The sequence below is a fragment of the Camelus bactrianus genome, chromosome 12 (genome assembly GCF_048773025.1).
Source record: "Camelus bactrianus isolate YW-2024 breed Bactrian camel chromosome 12, ASM4877302v1, whole genome shotgun sequence".
NCBI classification, from domain to species: Eukaryota; Metazoa; Chordata; class Mammalia; order Artiodactyla; family Camelidae; genus Camelus; species Camelus bactrianus.
The window spans coordinates 65,107,704-65,122,292 of NC_133550.1; the positions used below are offsets into that span (position 1 = coordinate 65,107,704).

Genomic DNA, 14,589 nt, shown 5'->3' on the forward strand with positions numbered 1-14,589 from the left:
ATAAACAAATAAATAAACCTAATTACCTACTCCCCCCACCAAAAAAAAAAAAAAATGCTTTCTCCTCCAGTACTCAATGGATTTTATGCTCCATGACAGCAGAGATTGACTCATCTTGTTGAGCAAAGTGTCCCCAGGACCTCAGACAGCTATGGTACCCTGGGAGCACTCAGTAACTACCAGTAGAATGAATGAATGAATGAATGGAGCCTGCAAAAAGCAATCATCCTCAGCTGGGTGCATAATCCCTCAGAATCACCCTCTCCCTTCTCTCCCTCAAATTCCATCTTGAAAAATTTGTCTCCATGGCTGGTCTACTTCCTAGTGAATCTCCTGCCACACTGTGACCCTGGCCCACCAGACCCACCCCAGGCCCTGGCAGTGAAGTCCCATAGCCCCTCTCAGGGCTGAGCTCCCATGACCCAGCTCTCGTCACAATGCCCTACGTCCTGGCTTCCATGAGATGCTGAGCAGAGCTCCTCACCCCTCTCTGCCTGCTTCTTCTCACCCACTTCTTGTTGCTCCTGTGCCCTTGGACAATCTCCCAGAGCATCCATTCCCAGCTCCATGCTGATGGCCCTCAATTCTATACCACAGTTCAGCTTCAGACCCTCAAGTGCCAATGTGACATCCCACTGGAGTGTCCCCAAGATTCCTCAAGCTCAACACCCCTAAAACTAAACTCATCATCTTCCCTGAGCCCTGCTCACCTACAGAGCACCGCCATGAATGGGACCTCCTTCCAGAAGCCTGGGCATCCTGCTGGGGGTCTCTCTCCCCTTCTTCACTCAACCTCCCCGCCAAGTCCTGTCAAAGATACTACTTCCAAATACCTCTTTTCTCTCCAGAACACCATCCTCTATCATCTGGGTGACCATTCTCCCATCTGTCCTCCACATTGTAACCTGGGTGACCTTTTATAGGTTAAAATTCTTCTGGTTGCAGCCAACTCTCGCTAGCTCTGGCTAAAAATAGCGGTGGTGTTACAGGAAGGAGAAAGCCAGTGTTCCGTGCTATTGAAGGAAGAACTGGATGGTCAGGACTAGGGAAAGAAAGTGACTGGACGGCCTCCAGCCTCAGCCTCTGAAGCGCATGACCCTTTCTGGAACATCCTCCACCTCAACAATCAGCCTTGAGATCTGTCAGCTTTGTAGTTTCAGCTGGGTCAGCTTGGGGCCCAGCCTGCCCCAAGCAGCACAGACACATCCCAGGGGTCCACTCAGGGGACCAAACTCCTTCCAGACCAGGAGAATCACCTGTGCCCACCCCCTGAGCAAATCAGATCACTCGCCTAATCTTGAGAACCTGTCCAGACACAACCCTGAGAGCCAGCCTCTCTCATCCACTGCCCCCTACCCCTCCAAAACCTCTGCCCAGTTGCGGTCAGTTCCTTCCAGGCCCATCACGGCCCCTCCTAGGGACACTTGAGCAGCCCGCCCTCCGTTCTCACCCTCCTCTTGGAATATTCCTTTCTCGTCTCTCCCCTTCAGACTGAACTCTGTAGAACAAGACTCACCAGTCTCATTCAGGGCTGTGCCCCCAGCACACAGTGCTGTCAAGTCACTGATGCTCCTTCAGTACTGGGTGATTTGATGGGAAAGTGGGGAATTCTGTGTCCTGGGAGAGGTTTCTGCCTGGAACAGCCATGTGTAAGATGAATTTGCCTGTAAGTCCAGCTTCCCTGTAGTCTGATTTTCATTCTTATTCTGAAAGTTCTAACTTCATTTCAGCAGCACAAGATTCAAGACCTAAAAGCAAACCAGTGACTTTCTCGCTACAGTCGTTACATGGAAGCAATATTATATCATAGCCCTGAGTAATAGAACCTCACTGAACTGCTCCTGGAAAGTACTTTAATTAACATGAAACACTGCAAAGTTGACTTAATTCTGTCTGCAAGGCTCAAACCCCTTTTACACACATGCCCCCTGCTGGTCAACAGAGAATTGCTCCTGACTCTAAAGATCTGCTCCCAGGTGTACAGAAGCCTCCTCCACCAACCATCCCACCCCGCATACCTGCCTTAGTTCACATCCTCAGCTCTTCACTGCTATGCTACCCTCCAGCCTCTCCCCACCTCAGTCATCCTCTGAGCCACCTACAGAGTCGCCTCTCTAAGAATACCTCCCCTGTCACTCTACTCCTCAAAAACATTCGATGGTTCCTTGGTGCCTATGGAATCGGTCCAAATTCTTTATCTTAGCATCCAAGATCCTTCATAATCTGGCCCTAATCATTGTTCTGAAATTACCCCCCACTATTCCCCTGCCTCCCATCCAGCTTCCTCTTATTCTTTAAGACGCAGCTTGAAGAAACCACCCCGGAACCCCCAGCCCACCCAGAGCACAACTGTTGGAGCATGTATTGTTCCTGCAACTTCTCTGGCACTGAGCCTATGCTGTCTTTTTCATTGTTCTTATAAGATACATTTTGTGAACTCCTTGAGGGCAGACACCAGGTCTTAAATCTAAAGTTACAGCAAAAATGTCAACTAACACTGATATGGCGCTTTTGCAGTCATTAGCTTCCCTCTTCATAATGGCCATGCGAGGTAGGTGGGGCACAGATTATAATCTCCACCAGGCAGATGAGGAAGAAAAACCCAGAGAGGCTATGTAATTTGCTTGCAGTCACCCCGCAAACAAGCAGCAGAGCAAGGAGAGGGCTTGGGTCTTCTGATAGCTGATTCTGTCTTTGTTCCATTACCCACTGCAGTCTCTCTCATGCATCTTCCAATTTCCCAAACCTTATGTACGGCAAGGGACAACCAATGTTTGTGAATTTTATAATCTCCAATTTCAGCCCCTGGATACTGTCCTGCTACCACAGTGACCTGGTGTTTCTTTGTTAATGCAGCCTCCACTTCTGGCCTTCCGATAGGAAGCAGCTCCCTGTATTGGAAAGAGCTGGGAGGGAAGTCACATGCTCCAGGTCCCAGTGCAGCCTCTCTCTGCCCCTCGCCAACTGTGCGACCCTGGGGAGCCACCTCCTCCCCTGCATGAAGGGCTGGGCAGCATCCTCTGTCTCTTAAATTGGGTGCTGGGTGTTTTGTAGTTGTTGTTGTTAATATTTTTATTGAAAGATAGTCAGTTTACAATGTTGTGTCAATTTCTGGTGTCCAGCACAATGCTTCAGTCATACATAAACATACATATATTTGTTTTTCATATTCTCTTTCACCAAAAGTTACTACAGGATACTGAATATAGTTCCCTGTGCTATTTAGTATAAACTTGTTGTTTATGTTTGTTTTTAATTTAATAGGTCCTTAAGGCTTTGTGGAAAATGTAACTTGCAGAAGTTAAATAACTACACTGCTGCCCCCCAGCAGCACCTGGGCCTGCCTGGCTCCCTCCCCACCTCCCCGCACCTTGCAGTAAGGGAGGTGGTGGCGTTCCTGTGCAGCAATCCTGGAGGCCAGCTTCCTGTTCCAAGCTGCTGCTGAGGCTCCACCTTTATTCCCTGTAGCACCAACAGAAAAGAAAAAATGTATTTACCTGTTTCTAAGACTCAACAGGGCCTCTGCAAACCTTGGGGAAGGAGTCAATCTTTCTTAAAACTCAGCCAGACCAAAACTAGTGAAATTCCCCATGTTAAGTCATTAAACATTCTCATATTCTTATGCTCTGCCTGCAAAGACAGCCAGGAGCATCCCTGTGGGGGAACAGGGTGGGCGGACGTCTTGTTGCCTAGAGGGAGGTCGTGCCTGGGAGTCATGGCTGCTCAGAAGAGGGTGTTAGTGATACAGGAAGAAGTGCGGGGCACAAGAGGATGGCTGTGTCCCAGGTCTCCGTTGAGTCCCTGGGACGTGCCCTGCCATCAAGTGTGGGTCCTTGGCTTCGTGCAGGAAAGAACTCAAGAGTGAGTTACAGTTGAGTAAAAGTAGCTTTATTTAGAGAGATGTACATGGTGGGGTGGGGTGGGGCTGGTTAATATAAGGGTAGATACACACTCCATAGACAGAGCACAGGCTGTCTCGGAAGGCAAGAGAGAGAGAGAGAGACTGCATAGCATGGTGTTACTAGTTTTTCTGTGCTCACAAGTGGGAGGATTGATCCAACTGCTTTGGGGAAGGGGCAGGGATTCCCAGGAATTGGCCACTGACCTCTCTTTGACCTCTCACGGGCAGCCTCAGCACTGTCATGGTGCTTGTGTGTGTGTCGTTCACCAGGCTAGGACACTGCAGTGTGCATAATGAAGCTCAAAGTCCTCTGGAGGGCGAAACTCCTGCCATCTTGGGCCTCACAGTCTGTTGGGGTTGACTTTTCTGCCATCTTGGTGCTAATCCTGTGTCGTTCCTTTAATGGCTGTGCCCTGCCCCCTTCCCTCCTCTTGTTGGGAAGGACTTTAGGGCACTGGGTGATGTGCAGGTCTAAGGAGGTAGGCTTTAGTCTAGGCTAGGGGCTCTCAGGAAGGGCAGGGGATTCTGTGATCAGGTATCTTAGTAGACCTTGTCCACAGGGAAAGGAGCCTGCAAGAGGCAAGAGGGGTGATGGTGAAGTCACTCCTGTAGCTGGGACAGGTGGTCATTTGTGGCCTGGACAATGTTCATGCTGTTGTTCATGTTCAGACACGATTGTGGAAAGGTTTTGTCTTAATTATCAGTTACAGAGTGGCCTGGTCTGACACTGTGTTGTGTGTGATTGTTTATGTTCCACCGAACTGCGAGGGCCAGGCCGGCTCCTGGTTGTCAGGGCTGCGTTCCCTTCCTCAGGGGTGGTGTTGGCAAACAGAGCTCAGCGCTCGTGGTCCCTCCAGCTGGAACAGCCCCAGGTGCCTCTGTCCACCCCTTTCCGCTGTCTTTCCCTCGCCCCTCACCATCAGCTGTCAAGGCCCGAGGCTTGGGACAGAAGGTGGTCAGGGTAGCCACCGCCCCCTGCTCCGGGGCTGGGCAGCGGGGAGGCACACTGGCGCTTGCCAGCCCAGCACCGTGTTCCGGCCAGAATGGGAATTGGGCCCTGAGGCATGAGCTGCCCAGTGTCCTCAGCCACCACGGGAGAGACCCCCAGCAGGACAGAGCCCTCGGGGACTTTGCTCAGAAATTTGCTGTCCTGTAAAGACCCACCCAAGGACCTGGGAAGAGAACCAGACTACAGATGGGGCTACCATGCAGCATTATTATATAAGAAAAATCAAGGAAATTAAACTTGAAAAAAAAATTGGTCGATTGGTGGGCGGGGAAGCCTGTGGCTCCCTGCAAGGACCCTGCAGACCCCCAGGCTCTGTTCCACAAAGAGACCACCGCATCCACGGGCGGAGTGCGTGCGAGATGGACCACCAGGAACGCACCACATGCAAGTACAAGGATCCTATTTTTAATTTAAAAGCATATGAGATATAATATGGTTCAGGCTGGGACAAATCAGAAAAGACATAAAAATACCTCATCTGCCTAAATGAGAAACAAGAAACAAAATTTGATGGCATCCCTGTTCCCTCACAGAGGGTCCTGAAATGCCCCAGGGCACCCCGCTTGGGTGCAGCTCCTCTAAAGTGACACAGTGGACATCCTGTGGGTGCTGGTCAGTGAGCAGTGCCAGATGCCAGGCCCAGAGGCCAGCTGGCCAGGGTCCCTGCAGCAGATGCTCACCTGCCTCCCTGGACAACAGGAGGCTGATGGTCTGATGCTGGGGAGACCAAGGGCCAGGCAGCTCAGGGAAGCACCTCCCCTGGCTGGCTGGGAGAGGCAGCAGAGCTGGAAAAGGGACCTGGAGGGAGGGTGGGATCTGCCAGTCTCCTGGGGGAAGGATGACCCAGGCAGAGAAAAGTCCAGTGAGTTTGGGACTGGTAGACACAGTGTATATGGAGGGCCTTTGAACCCTCCCAAGCCTAGAAGGCTTAGTGGAGGGCCCTGAAGAACCACTGTGTGTTGGGCAAAATGGCCACATGTCAGAAAAATTCTTTGGGCCAGAGGGTGGAACTCTATTGGATGGGATGGGGCTGTGGGCTGAGACTGGTGGGGCCTCCAGCAGCGGTCCAGGTGGGAAGCCAATTGAGGAGGCTGTCACCGGGCTTGTGGACTGCTGGGCTGGGAGATGGGGGACATGTAACAAGACACCTTTACTCTGGGCTTAAGCACTGGCCAAAGAATGCTGGCGGGGTGGCCCATTTAGGAAGCAGGCAAATGATGAGTTTACTCTGGGAAAAATCAAACAAATCAAACAAAAAGCATCATTGTGAAAATGACCAGATGCTACAACTCTCAGACTTTGGGAACACTTCTCCCGCTATCAAACAGAAAAAAGTAATGGGAGCTGTAAGAAAACAGAAATTGTCAACCTGGACGATTCCAAATGGGGACCACTGCCGGAGGCCCGGGCCAGGTGCCCGACAGTCTGTTGACAGCCCAACAATTTCCCAAGGCCTGCTTCGGACGCCGCACATTTCCTACTTATGCATGTTCTGGAAGCCTTCAGAGGAAGCATCTGCCCCAGAACATGACATCACTAATGGAACAGTCAATATTTGACTTGAATCTGTTTAGCAGATACACTCTCACCGAGCAAGCTGGGCATCGGCAGACGACTCCTGTCCTCCAGCACCGCTGAGCTGCGCTCGGCGCTCACTCCCAGTCAGGGACTCCACCCTTTCCCAGACACATCTGAGAGGCAAAGATAAAACAGCATAACCCGGGCTGTCAGAACTGGGGGGTGGAAAAGCTGTGCGTAGAAGCTGAGGGTGGAGGCCGCTAGCCGCGTGGATTATGCCTCCTCTTGGGGAGGCAGACACAGTCAGGGCTGGAACAGGAGCAAGGTGGGGCAGGCGGTGGCACTTCTAATTTTCAAGACAAATACAGTTAATCCCCTTTTTATGCACTAGGGAGCAAAGGTCCAAAGAGCCACTGTCAGCCTTGGGACAGAGTAAGAAACAGCAGAGCCAGGGCTCAAGCCCAGGTCTGACGCAGAGGCCAGAAGCCACACCTGCCGCCAACACCAGGCCTGAATATCAGAAACACACAGAACACACTGACCAATAAGCTGGAACAACGTCAGGCTTCATGTGAACACAGCAGACAAATCTCCCCAAACTGCAGTTTGTTTGGACTCTGGCTAAATGCCACTTGTATTGCATTTCTCTCACTTTGTATTCTATCAGAGCCATTAAAAAAACAAACAAACAAACAAACAAAAAAACCAACGTATTCCCTAACTGGCATAGAAACATCATTAAACACGTGAGCACCCACACACACACGACATGAAGGAATGACGTGTTCACGCACGGGCACAGGGAAGACCTCCACCTTCTATGTCCTGAGAGTAATCCCGTTCCTAATACTGTAACCACAAATAGGAGGGGAGTTGAAAGAGAAACTCAGGACAGTGAGTGAAGCATCAGTGGACAGGTGTCAAATGTGACAGCAAAAGGCTCTTACTAAGAGGACCACCCCCAGGGGTTATTCGAGTGCGTCAGTCGCTCTACCGACAGACTCTGGTTGCCTCCCTGTATTTTTCTTTAAGTCCCTGGTGTCCAGGGTGGCTTCCAGCAAACACGTCACGTCAAGAGCTCATCTTGCTGATGGCTGCCAACCGCGCTTACCTCTGCGTCTGCGGCGAACCCAGATGCTGACGTCATGGAAGCCAACTGTCTGGGCTCCTCAGACCGACAGACTCACCTGCCAAATCCGAGTGACAGAAATCAGTCTCTGCTGAGCACCAAGACAAAGACCGTTGTAAGGATAAATACTGAGGAATATTGCTAGTTGCCTGTTTTCTTTCAAATCACAGTTAAGCTAAAAGGAATGAAACCAAAGCAGCTGTCAGATTAAATATTTTGCTTTTTCACAGCAGCGCCATCCTGTAAGATATTCAGGTTTTGGTTTTAATTTAGTGCAAACTTTTTAAAACGTGAATACCTTATAATAAACTAAATCACATGCTGAAGCTGTTATTGTCGAAAGAGCTTGTTTTATGCATTTGTGAAACAGTTCTTTCAGTCCTAATGAAGTAGACTGTGATACTGTGATTTATAGTAAGAAATACGTATTTGGTCTCCGTCCCCTTTCCTGGCATGTAGCTCCTAAAACCCTTGTAATTTCCTTCCTAAGAGCTACAGGGACAGTTTTCTGTTATAATATATAGTTTTGTTTCCAGTTCCTGAAACCGCTAAGGAGCATAAAGATGAAACGGTATCTTTCATTATTCATAACAAGCCCCTTTCAACCACGCCAGTTTGTGCTGCTGGCTAGGGCTCCCAGGTAGCCTCAGTTGGGTGCTGGCTGCCAGGGGAACCAAGCACGGGTCTAGAGGGTTGGACCTTTCAGCCCCACCCTCCAACTTCCCAGGCGGGGAGAGGGGCTGGAGACTGAATGGATTGCCAATGGCCAATGACTTAATCCATCATGCCTACATAATGAAGCCTCCATAAATATCCCAGGACTGTGGAATCTGAAGAGCTTCCAGGCTGCTGAACACGTGGAGGTGCTGGTGTGGGGTGCTCCTGGAGAGGGCATGGGGGCTCCGTGCTCCTTCATCCACACCCCGCCCTCTGCATCTCTTCCATCAGGCGCTTCCTGAGTTGTATCCTTTACAGTAAACCAGTAATCTGCTAAGTAAACTGTTTTCCTGAATTCCATGAGCCACACTGGCAAATTAATGGAACCCAAGAACAGGGTTACGAGAACCTGCAACTTAAAGCCAGTCGGTCAGAAGCACAACCTGGACTTGCCATTGGCGTCTGAAGTTGGGAGAGTTGGGGGCAGTCCTGAGGGGCTGAGCCCTTACCCCATGGGATCTGATTCCACCTCCAGGCAGACAGTGTCAAAACTGAGTTAAACTGTAGGACCCCTGGCGCCCAGCGGAAGAACCGCAGAATTGCTTGGTATGGGAAAAATTCTGACACATCTGGTGTCAGAAGTATCGTGAGTGTGAGAGCAAAGGGGAAACGGAGTTTTCCCCAGTAACAGACTCTTTTACCTTCCAAAGAAGGGCCTTTATTTATTTACAGGGTTTAGGAAAGGAAAAAGGCTCTAGAAAAAGGAAATTCCAAAATAAGTCTCCAGCAAGGGTGAGTACAGTGACAAGTTTGACCGAGTCCAGGCTGGAGTCTTTTCCTCCCGCTGGTGGTCACTTCCAGGTTGTGAGCACCGTTCTCCCTGAGTCTCTTGATCGGCCCCCTCGAGGCCCCAGCGACTGGCCGGGCCGACTTCTCAGCTCTCGGTCGGCCCCGTCACCCTGCGCCAGCTCCTCGTCGTACCTAGAAACGAAGAAAACACCTCCGGGATTCAGTGGCAGTGGCGCTGTGGCTTTAGTGCAGTCACCGGAGAGCAGCCTGGCCCCGGCCCCACACGTCTCCAGTCCGCCTGTCCACCAGGTGGCCTTGGCAGCCCTCCAAATACCACCCAAGGCCACAGAACATATGGATACAACCTTGTTAAATTGCTACTGTGGACGGTCCCCACCCCCTGCAGCTGACATTTTATACAGGCCACCAGACTGAATTTGGCCGTGACCCCAAAGGAAAGGAGTGAGACACCAGGGTAGCGAGGGAGAGAAGTGATGTCTGCAAACACTTTATACACAGCCTCTCACTCAGCTCCTCTGGGGCAAGTGTGACTAACCCCATTTCAAACAGGGAACGGGGTGAATGGCCCACCCAGGAGGAGGGACCAGGTCAGGGGGAGGCTCAGTACTTCACCCATAAGGAAGGCCAGTGTCGCCCCCACCGGCTGGGAACCAACCGGCCCCTCGTGCACCAGGCTTGTGTAGTAGCGCCAGAGCCTACAGCCTAGGCTTTTGCATCAGAAAGAACCGGCCGAGACCTTAGCACCCTGACCATATGGCACCTGGGTGATCCCCGGCCTTTCTTGCTGGGGTCTCCTATTCCACCATGGCTTCACCACACCTTCAGGACTCAGAATGGTCGGCATTAAGATCCCCACTTCCTGTTTGAGGCAAGTGGGGCTCAGAGAGGTTCACTCAGTGTGCTACAGTCACATAGCTGGTATGTGGCAGAGATAGGATTAAGTAAAACCCAGGACTTCGGATTCTTAATTCAGAACTTCTCACCCTGCAGATCAGAATGTGAAGTTTCTGTCTACAGCTAACGTGTGTTCACAGGTGTTACTGCTGACCACGCCCTAAGGCTCCTCTGTTCCCCAAAGACATTCATATCAAACGCAAAAGGTACTATGATGCTCAGTTATGTTGCATTAGCTAAATTTTGCTGATGTCTGGAAAAGGGTGTGTTTCTGTTATGAGTTTATTCCCAGAATCAGAATCTCTGTGGGTTAGACAGCTGAGGTTGAAGGATACATTTTCTGGTGGCAAACGGGGCTGAAAGGGAAAGGTAGGCAGGAGGAAGGCCAGTTCGCGGAGTGTTAGTTACACAGCAGACACGACAGAGTTTCCCTCCACCAGATGGGGATGTCGGACCACATGTGGGTCCCCCTCCCCAGCTCTCCCTGTCTCCCTAGGGAGAGCTGATGCTGGACACCAGGCGTTCTGCCTGTGGGGGGCTCTCCCGGGAGCCGCCCTGGCCTCTCCCCACCCCTAGGGACTCCCTGTTCACATGTTATCATTCTATTTCCTGTTCCATGTCCACATTACTGACCAAAGGGCTGGACTGGCTCACGGTCACCCCCAGCACCTCACTCCTGGGGGTGGGTGTGCAGTACGAATCTGCTGAATAAACAGAGGGCAGACCCACATGTGGGCTACCAGTACCACCACACATTTGTGCTGGTCTGTGCAGCTTGAAAACACGGAAGAAACAGAAATGAGCAAGTAGCTGGCATCCGGGACGGGCTGTTTCCAGGGATGGTGTGGCCACTGATAGAGCGAATGTGGAGGAGAATTAGAGACCGGATGGCTCTTCCCAGGCCCCTCCTGTGCTAGCGGGCCCTTTTCCTCGAGCTTTTGACAGGCAGAATCCACTCAGTCAGTACAGTATTATTTAAAAGGCTGTGAAACCCTCAAAACTGGGCCCTGGAGGGAGCAGATGCAAAGTGTTAGGCCTTGTGGCTCCAAGGCCAGAACGGTGATCTGGGGTGGCAGCAAGAGCCCCTATTTCTGGGTGCCAGCACTAGAGGTGTGACTGTAGACAAGTGAGCCTGTACCCTGGCTTCCTCCTCTTTGTGTGGGACACTCGGCAGGACTTCTGTGAGCAATCAATGGAATGCAGAGTGCCTGGCATGGCAAGAGGACAGGACAGTGCCCAGGATGTCAATCCTCCCTCCCCAACTCTGAGTCCTCCCTCCCTCCCTGCCCTGGGTCCTTCCCCATTCCCCTGTCCTTCCTTCCCCACCCCGGATCCTTCCTCCATCCCCCGGGTCCTCCCTCCCTGCTCTGGGTCCTGCCCCATCCCTCCAGGCCCTCCCTTCCCCACCCCAGGTCCTCCCTCTTTCCCCACAATGCACCACAGCTGTTAGCCAACAGGGGACTCTGACAGGTCGTTTGAAGCACAGGGGGCAAGTCCTGAATGGAAGGACTCAGAACCATGGGCCCAGCAGTGGAGCCTCTGTATTACCATATCTGGGGAGAGGGCGGCTAAAAGGATTGGGCAGGCGGGGTAGGAGGGTCACCTTTTCGTCTTTTCAGCTAAAAGCATGAAGTGTCTGACCTTAAACTGGAAACAGCGCATCTCCCTCCAAAAGGCAATGTGTTGACAGGGACAAAGCCGCCCCACAGGCTCCCAACAGCCGGCTTGCCACCACCCTCAGCTGGATGAAGGGGGACCCACCCAGCCCCTCACACTCCTGGCCAGACTCCTCCCCCGCCACGCACAGCCCCCCGTCTGTCTCAGGGGCCATCAGGACTGAGCCTACGAAGCCCTTCACCACAGCCTGAGGTCCGTCACACTCACGTCACCCTGCACCTCCCACAAGGCCAACCCCGGAGGCTCTGGACGTGCCCACGCTGGCCCCACCTCCACGCTCTTCCTCTGCATACTCAGACCTCTCCGTGGTCATCAGCAACCCCCATGCCCACGTCCTCCCCCTCACACTGGAAGGTCCCCTTCACTTTCCTGCTCTGAGACCTGGCTCTCCCTGAAGACACCGCTTCCCCTGCAGCCCCTCGAGTGGGCTGTTTCCTCTCCCACGATCATGCCCCTGGGACTGGAGCCCCTCCTCCCCCAAAACCTCCTTCCCAGGTCAGCAGAATTCACCACCCTTACCCCCGCCTTGTCAGTCACCTCTAATCCTCCAGGTCACTGCCCCTAATTCCTTAAGATTCAGGCTCTTGGCTCACTGTTGTGGGTGACTGCAGTGACCAAACAAACGAGACCCAGTCCCTGACCTATGGCCCTGTGTCTCTCCAACGACCTGTCCTCCACCCCGGCTCAGCCCCAGTCCCAGGGCAGCCGACTTCATCATGTTCAGTGACTGCACCCTGCACAAAACCTCAGCGTCAGCCTCTCTCTGACCTCTGCCCCTTCGCTTCCCAGCTCACTTCCCTACAGCCTGCCCCCAGCAACCCCCACCACCGGGCCACCAGCCGCCTCCCACCCTCTCACTGTCCTCATCGGCTCACATTCTGCTGCTCCCTGCCCTTCCCCCAAGCCTGGCAAGCACCCATCCCAGTCCTTCCACCCTCTGCCTACAGTGCCCCGCCCACAGCCAGATGTGCCGGGGAAACCACCAGCTGACTGGTCACACCTTAGGCTCTTGACCACCCCCTCGAGGCCCCACACACTTCCCCATGCCACACACTTACATCCACACTCACGGCAGAGGAGGGGACATGGACAAGCCTGGCCCCGGGCTCCGAAACCCCAGGCCGGCAGCATCACCAGCCGTGAGCCTGGCGTCTGTGTGCATGTGGCAAGTTCACCAGCTACTTCTGTTTTTCAAAAATGTTAAACGCACAATTCTCTTTTACAGAAGTACGTGATGTGACCCTAACATACTCAGTCCTTCGGGTCTGGGTGCCATCTCTTTCCCTCTCTCTCGGCTCCCCTTCCACTCCCTCCCCCCACCTCCAGCAGCGGTATCCGTGCTGACAGCATAATGCGTGTCCTTCCACACCTCCCAGCCCGTCTGCTCCCAGGGGACCCACCACACATGGACATGCCTGTCTCACACACACAGAGGGGCAGGGGTGCTAGGGCCGGAGTTTGTTTCACATGGATCATATTCCGCACCCTTTTCTGCAACTCGCTTTCCTCCCTCAGCCTCCCGGGCCCATGGCAAAGCTCTGGGTCAGTCCTTCTAACCTCCACTGACTGGTCTACGGTATGAACAAATTGTACCTAGTTCAGCCGCTGCCATCCTGACGGGCTCTCACTCTCCCTCACTTTGGGTTCTGGACCAAAGCCTTTGTTTCTGCACGTGTAAAACGGAGCCAATTACAACCCTCACCTCACAAGGCTGCTGGGGAAATAAAACAATGTGTGTCAAGCTGCTGTTGTCATTTCTCTTCCTCCCAACTCTGTAAGACTGACCATATTGTCCATTTAAGGTGTATGCGCTGTGGCTTAAAGAGATGGCGGCTTCCTCAGGGTCACACCGCTTTCAGGGGTGGACCAGAGAGTGGCCAGCACGTGGTAAGAGCTTTATTAAATTTCTTATGCACAAGACTAGACAGCAGCCTAGCACCCAAGCACTTGTCTGCTACAAGACCTATCTCATCGCAGCAATAAACAAAATATTCTACCAAGCAAGTTGAGTTCACACACACAGAAAATCCCAGCTGGGCCTTGGCTCCCCCCCGAGTCTGAAACACACAAGGCCAACTGCACAGTTACACAAACTCACAGAATTTCGTAGTTGCCAAGAACTTCCTTCGGGGGTGACTTGTTCCATTTACAGTCTGGAATTTCGCCATTAGGGACCGCGATATTGAGGGTGTCATTAATCAGGTTATACTTAAGGATTCGATCGTTGGCAGTGCTGGAGGTGAGAGACGGGGACGCATTAACCTGCGAGAGGAAAGAAATCACATTCTTCACTTGGACAGTTACTCCTCCAGAACGAGAGCGTGCGCTGCAGAAGAAACCCAGGCTACCACGCAGTGTAGGGGAGGCTGTCATTTCATACTGTTAGCATCCAGCACCTTCAGGAAGCATTTTACTATCCATTTTATTAGTCATCACGTGAAATATAAATAACACTTAAAGACAGGATTAGGAATAGAATCTACACACATCACGCAAATAAAAACTTAGGTCAACGTATATCACAAACATAATTTCAGTGTCTACCTATGTGCTGAGCTCTGTCCTAAGTACCAAAAGCTGGAACCTTAAGTACCAAGCAAGAGCTTTGCTGGAATCAGTGACCAAATGACCCTGAACAAGTAACATCATGGATTGAAGTCAAAGTTCATGGACCCCTGAGGGTACAGAGTGCATGCCTGGCATATATGAGGTCCTGGGTTCAAGTCCCAGTACCTCCACTAAATAAATACATAAATAAATAAATAAACCTAATTACTTTCCCCCTCTACTTACAAAAAGAAGAAGAAGAAGAAACAAAGTTAATGGACCCCTTTTCCTGGACCCTTTTTTCTGAAGAGTAAGGGCTACCTCACCAACAAAGCAGCATTGAGGAACCCATCCAGTCAATGGACAGTCAGTCCCAGAAGGCCTCTGAGGAGCTAAGCAATGTCACAAAATCCGCAGGTTCAAATGCAGGTATCTACTCCGTGGACA

General features: G+C 51.9%; 1 protein-coding gene across 8 annotated transcripts in view; it reads right to left on the bottom strand.

The window, feature by feature from the left end:
- Window positions 1-8,909: 8,909 nt before the first annotated feature.
- Window positions 8,910-14,589, bottom strand: part of TTLL1 (TTL family tubulin polyglutamylase complex subunit L1) — a 28,726-nt gene continuing 23,046 nt past the window's right edge. For all 8 annotated transcript variants that reach the window (XM_045520588.2, XM_010960191.3, XM_010960189.3 and 5 more), the window contains 2 exons: window positions 13,694-13,857; window positions 8,910-9,195 (listed from right to left, as the gene is read on the bottom strand). In XM_045520588.2, coding sequence (XP_045376544.1) covers window positions 9,066-9,195; window positions 13,694-13,857 — 294 coding nt within the window. In that variant the 3' untranslated portion in view covers window positions 8,910-9,065. The remainder of the gene's footprint in view (window positions 9,196-13,693; window positions 13,858-14,589) is intronic.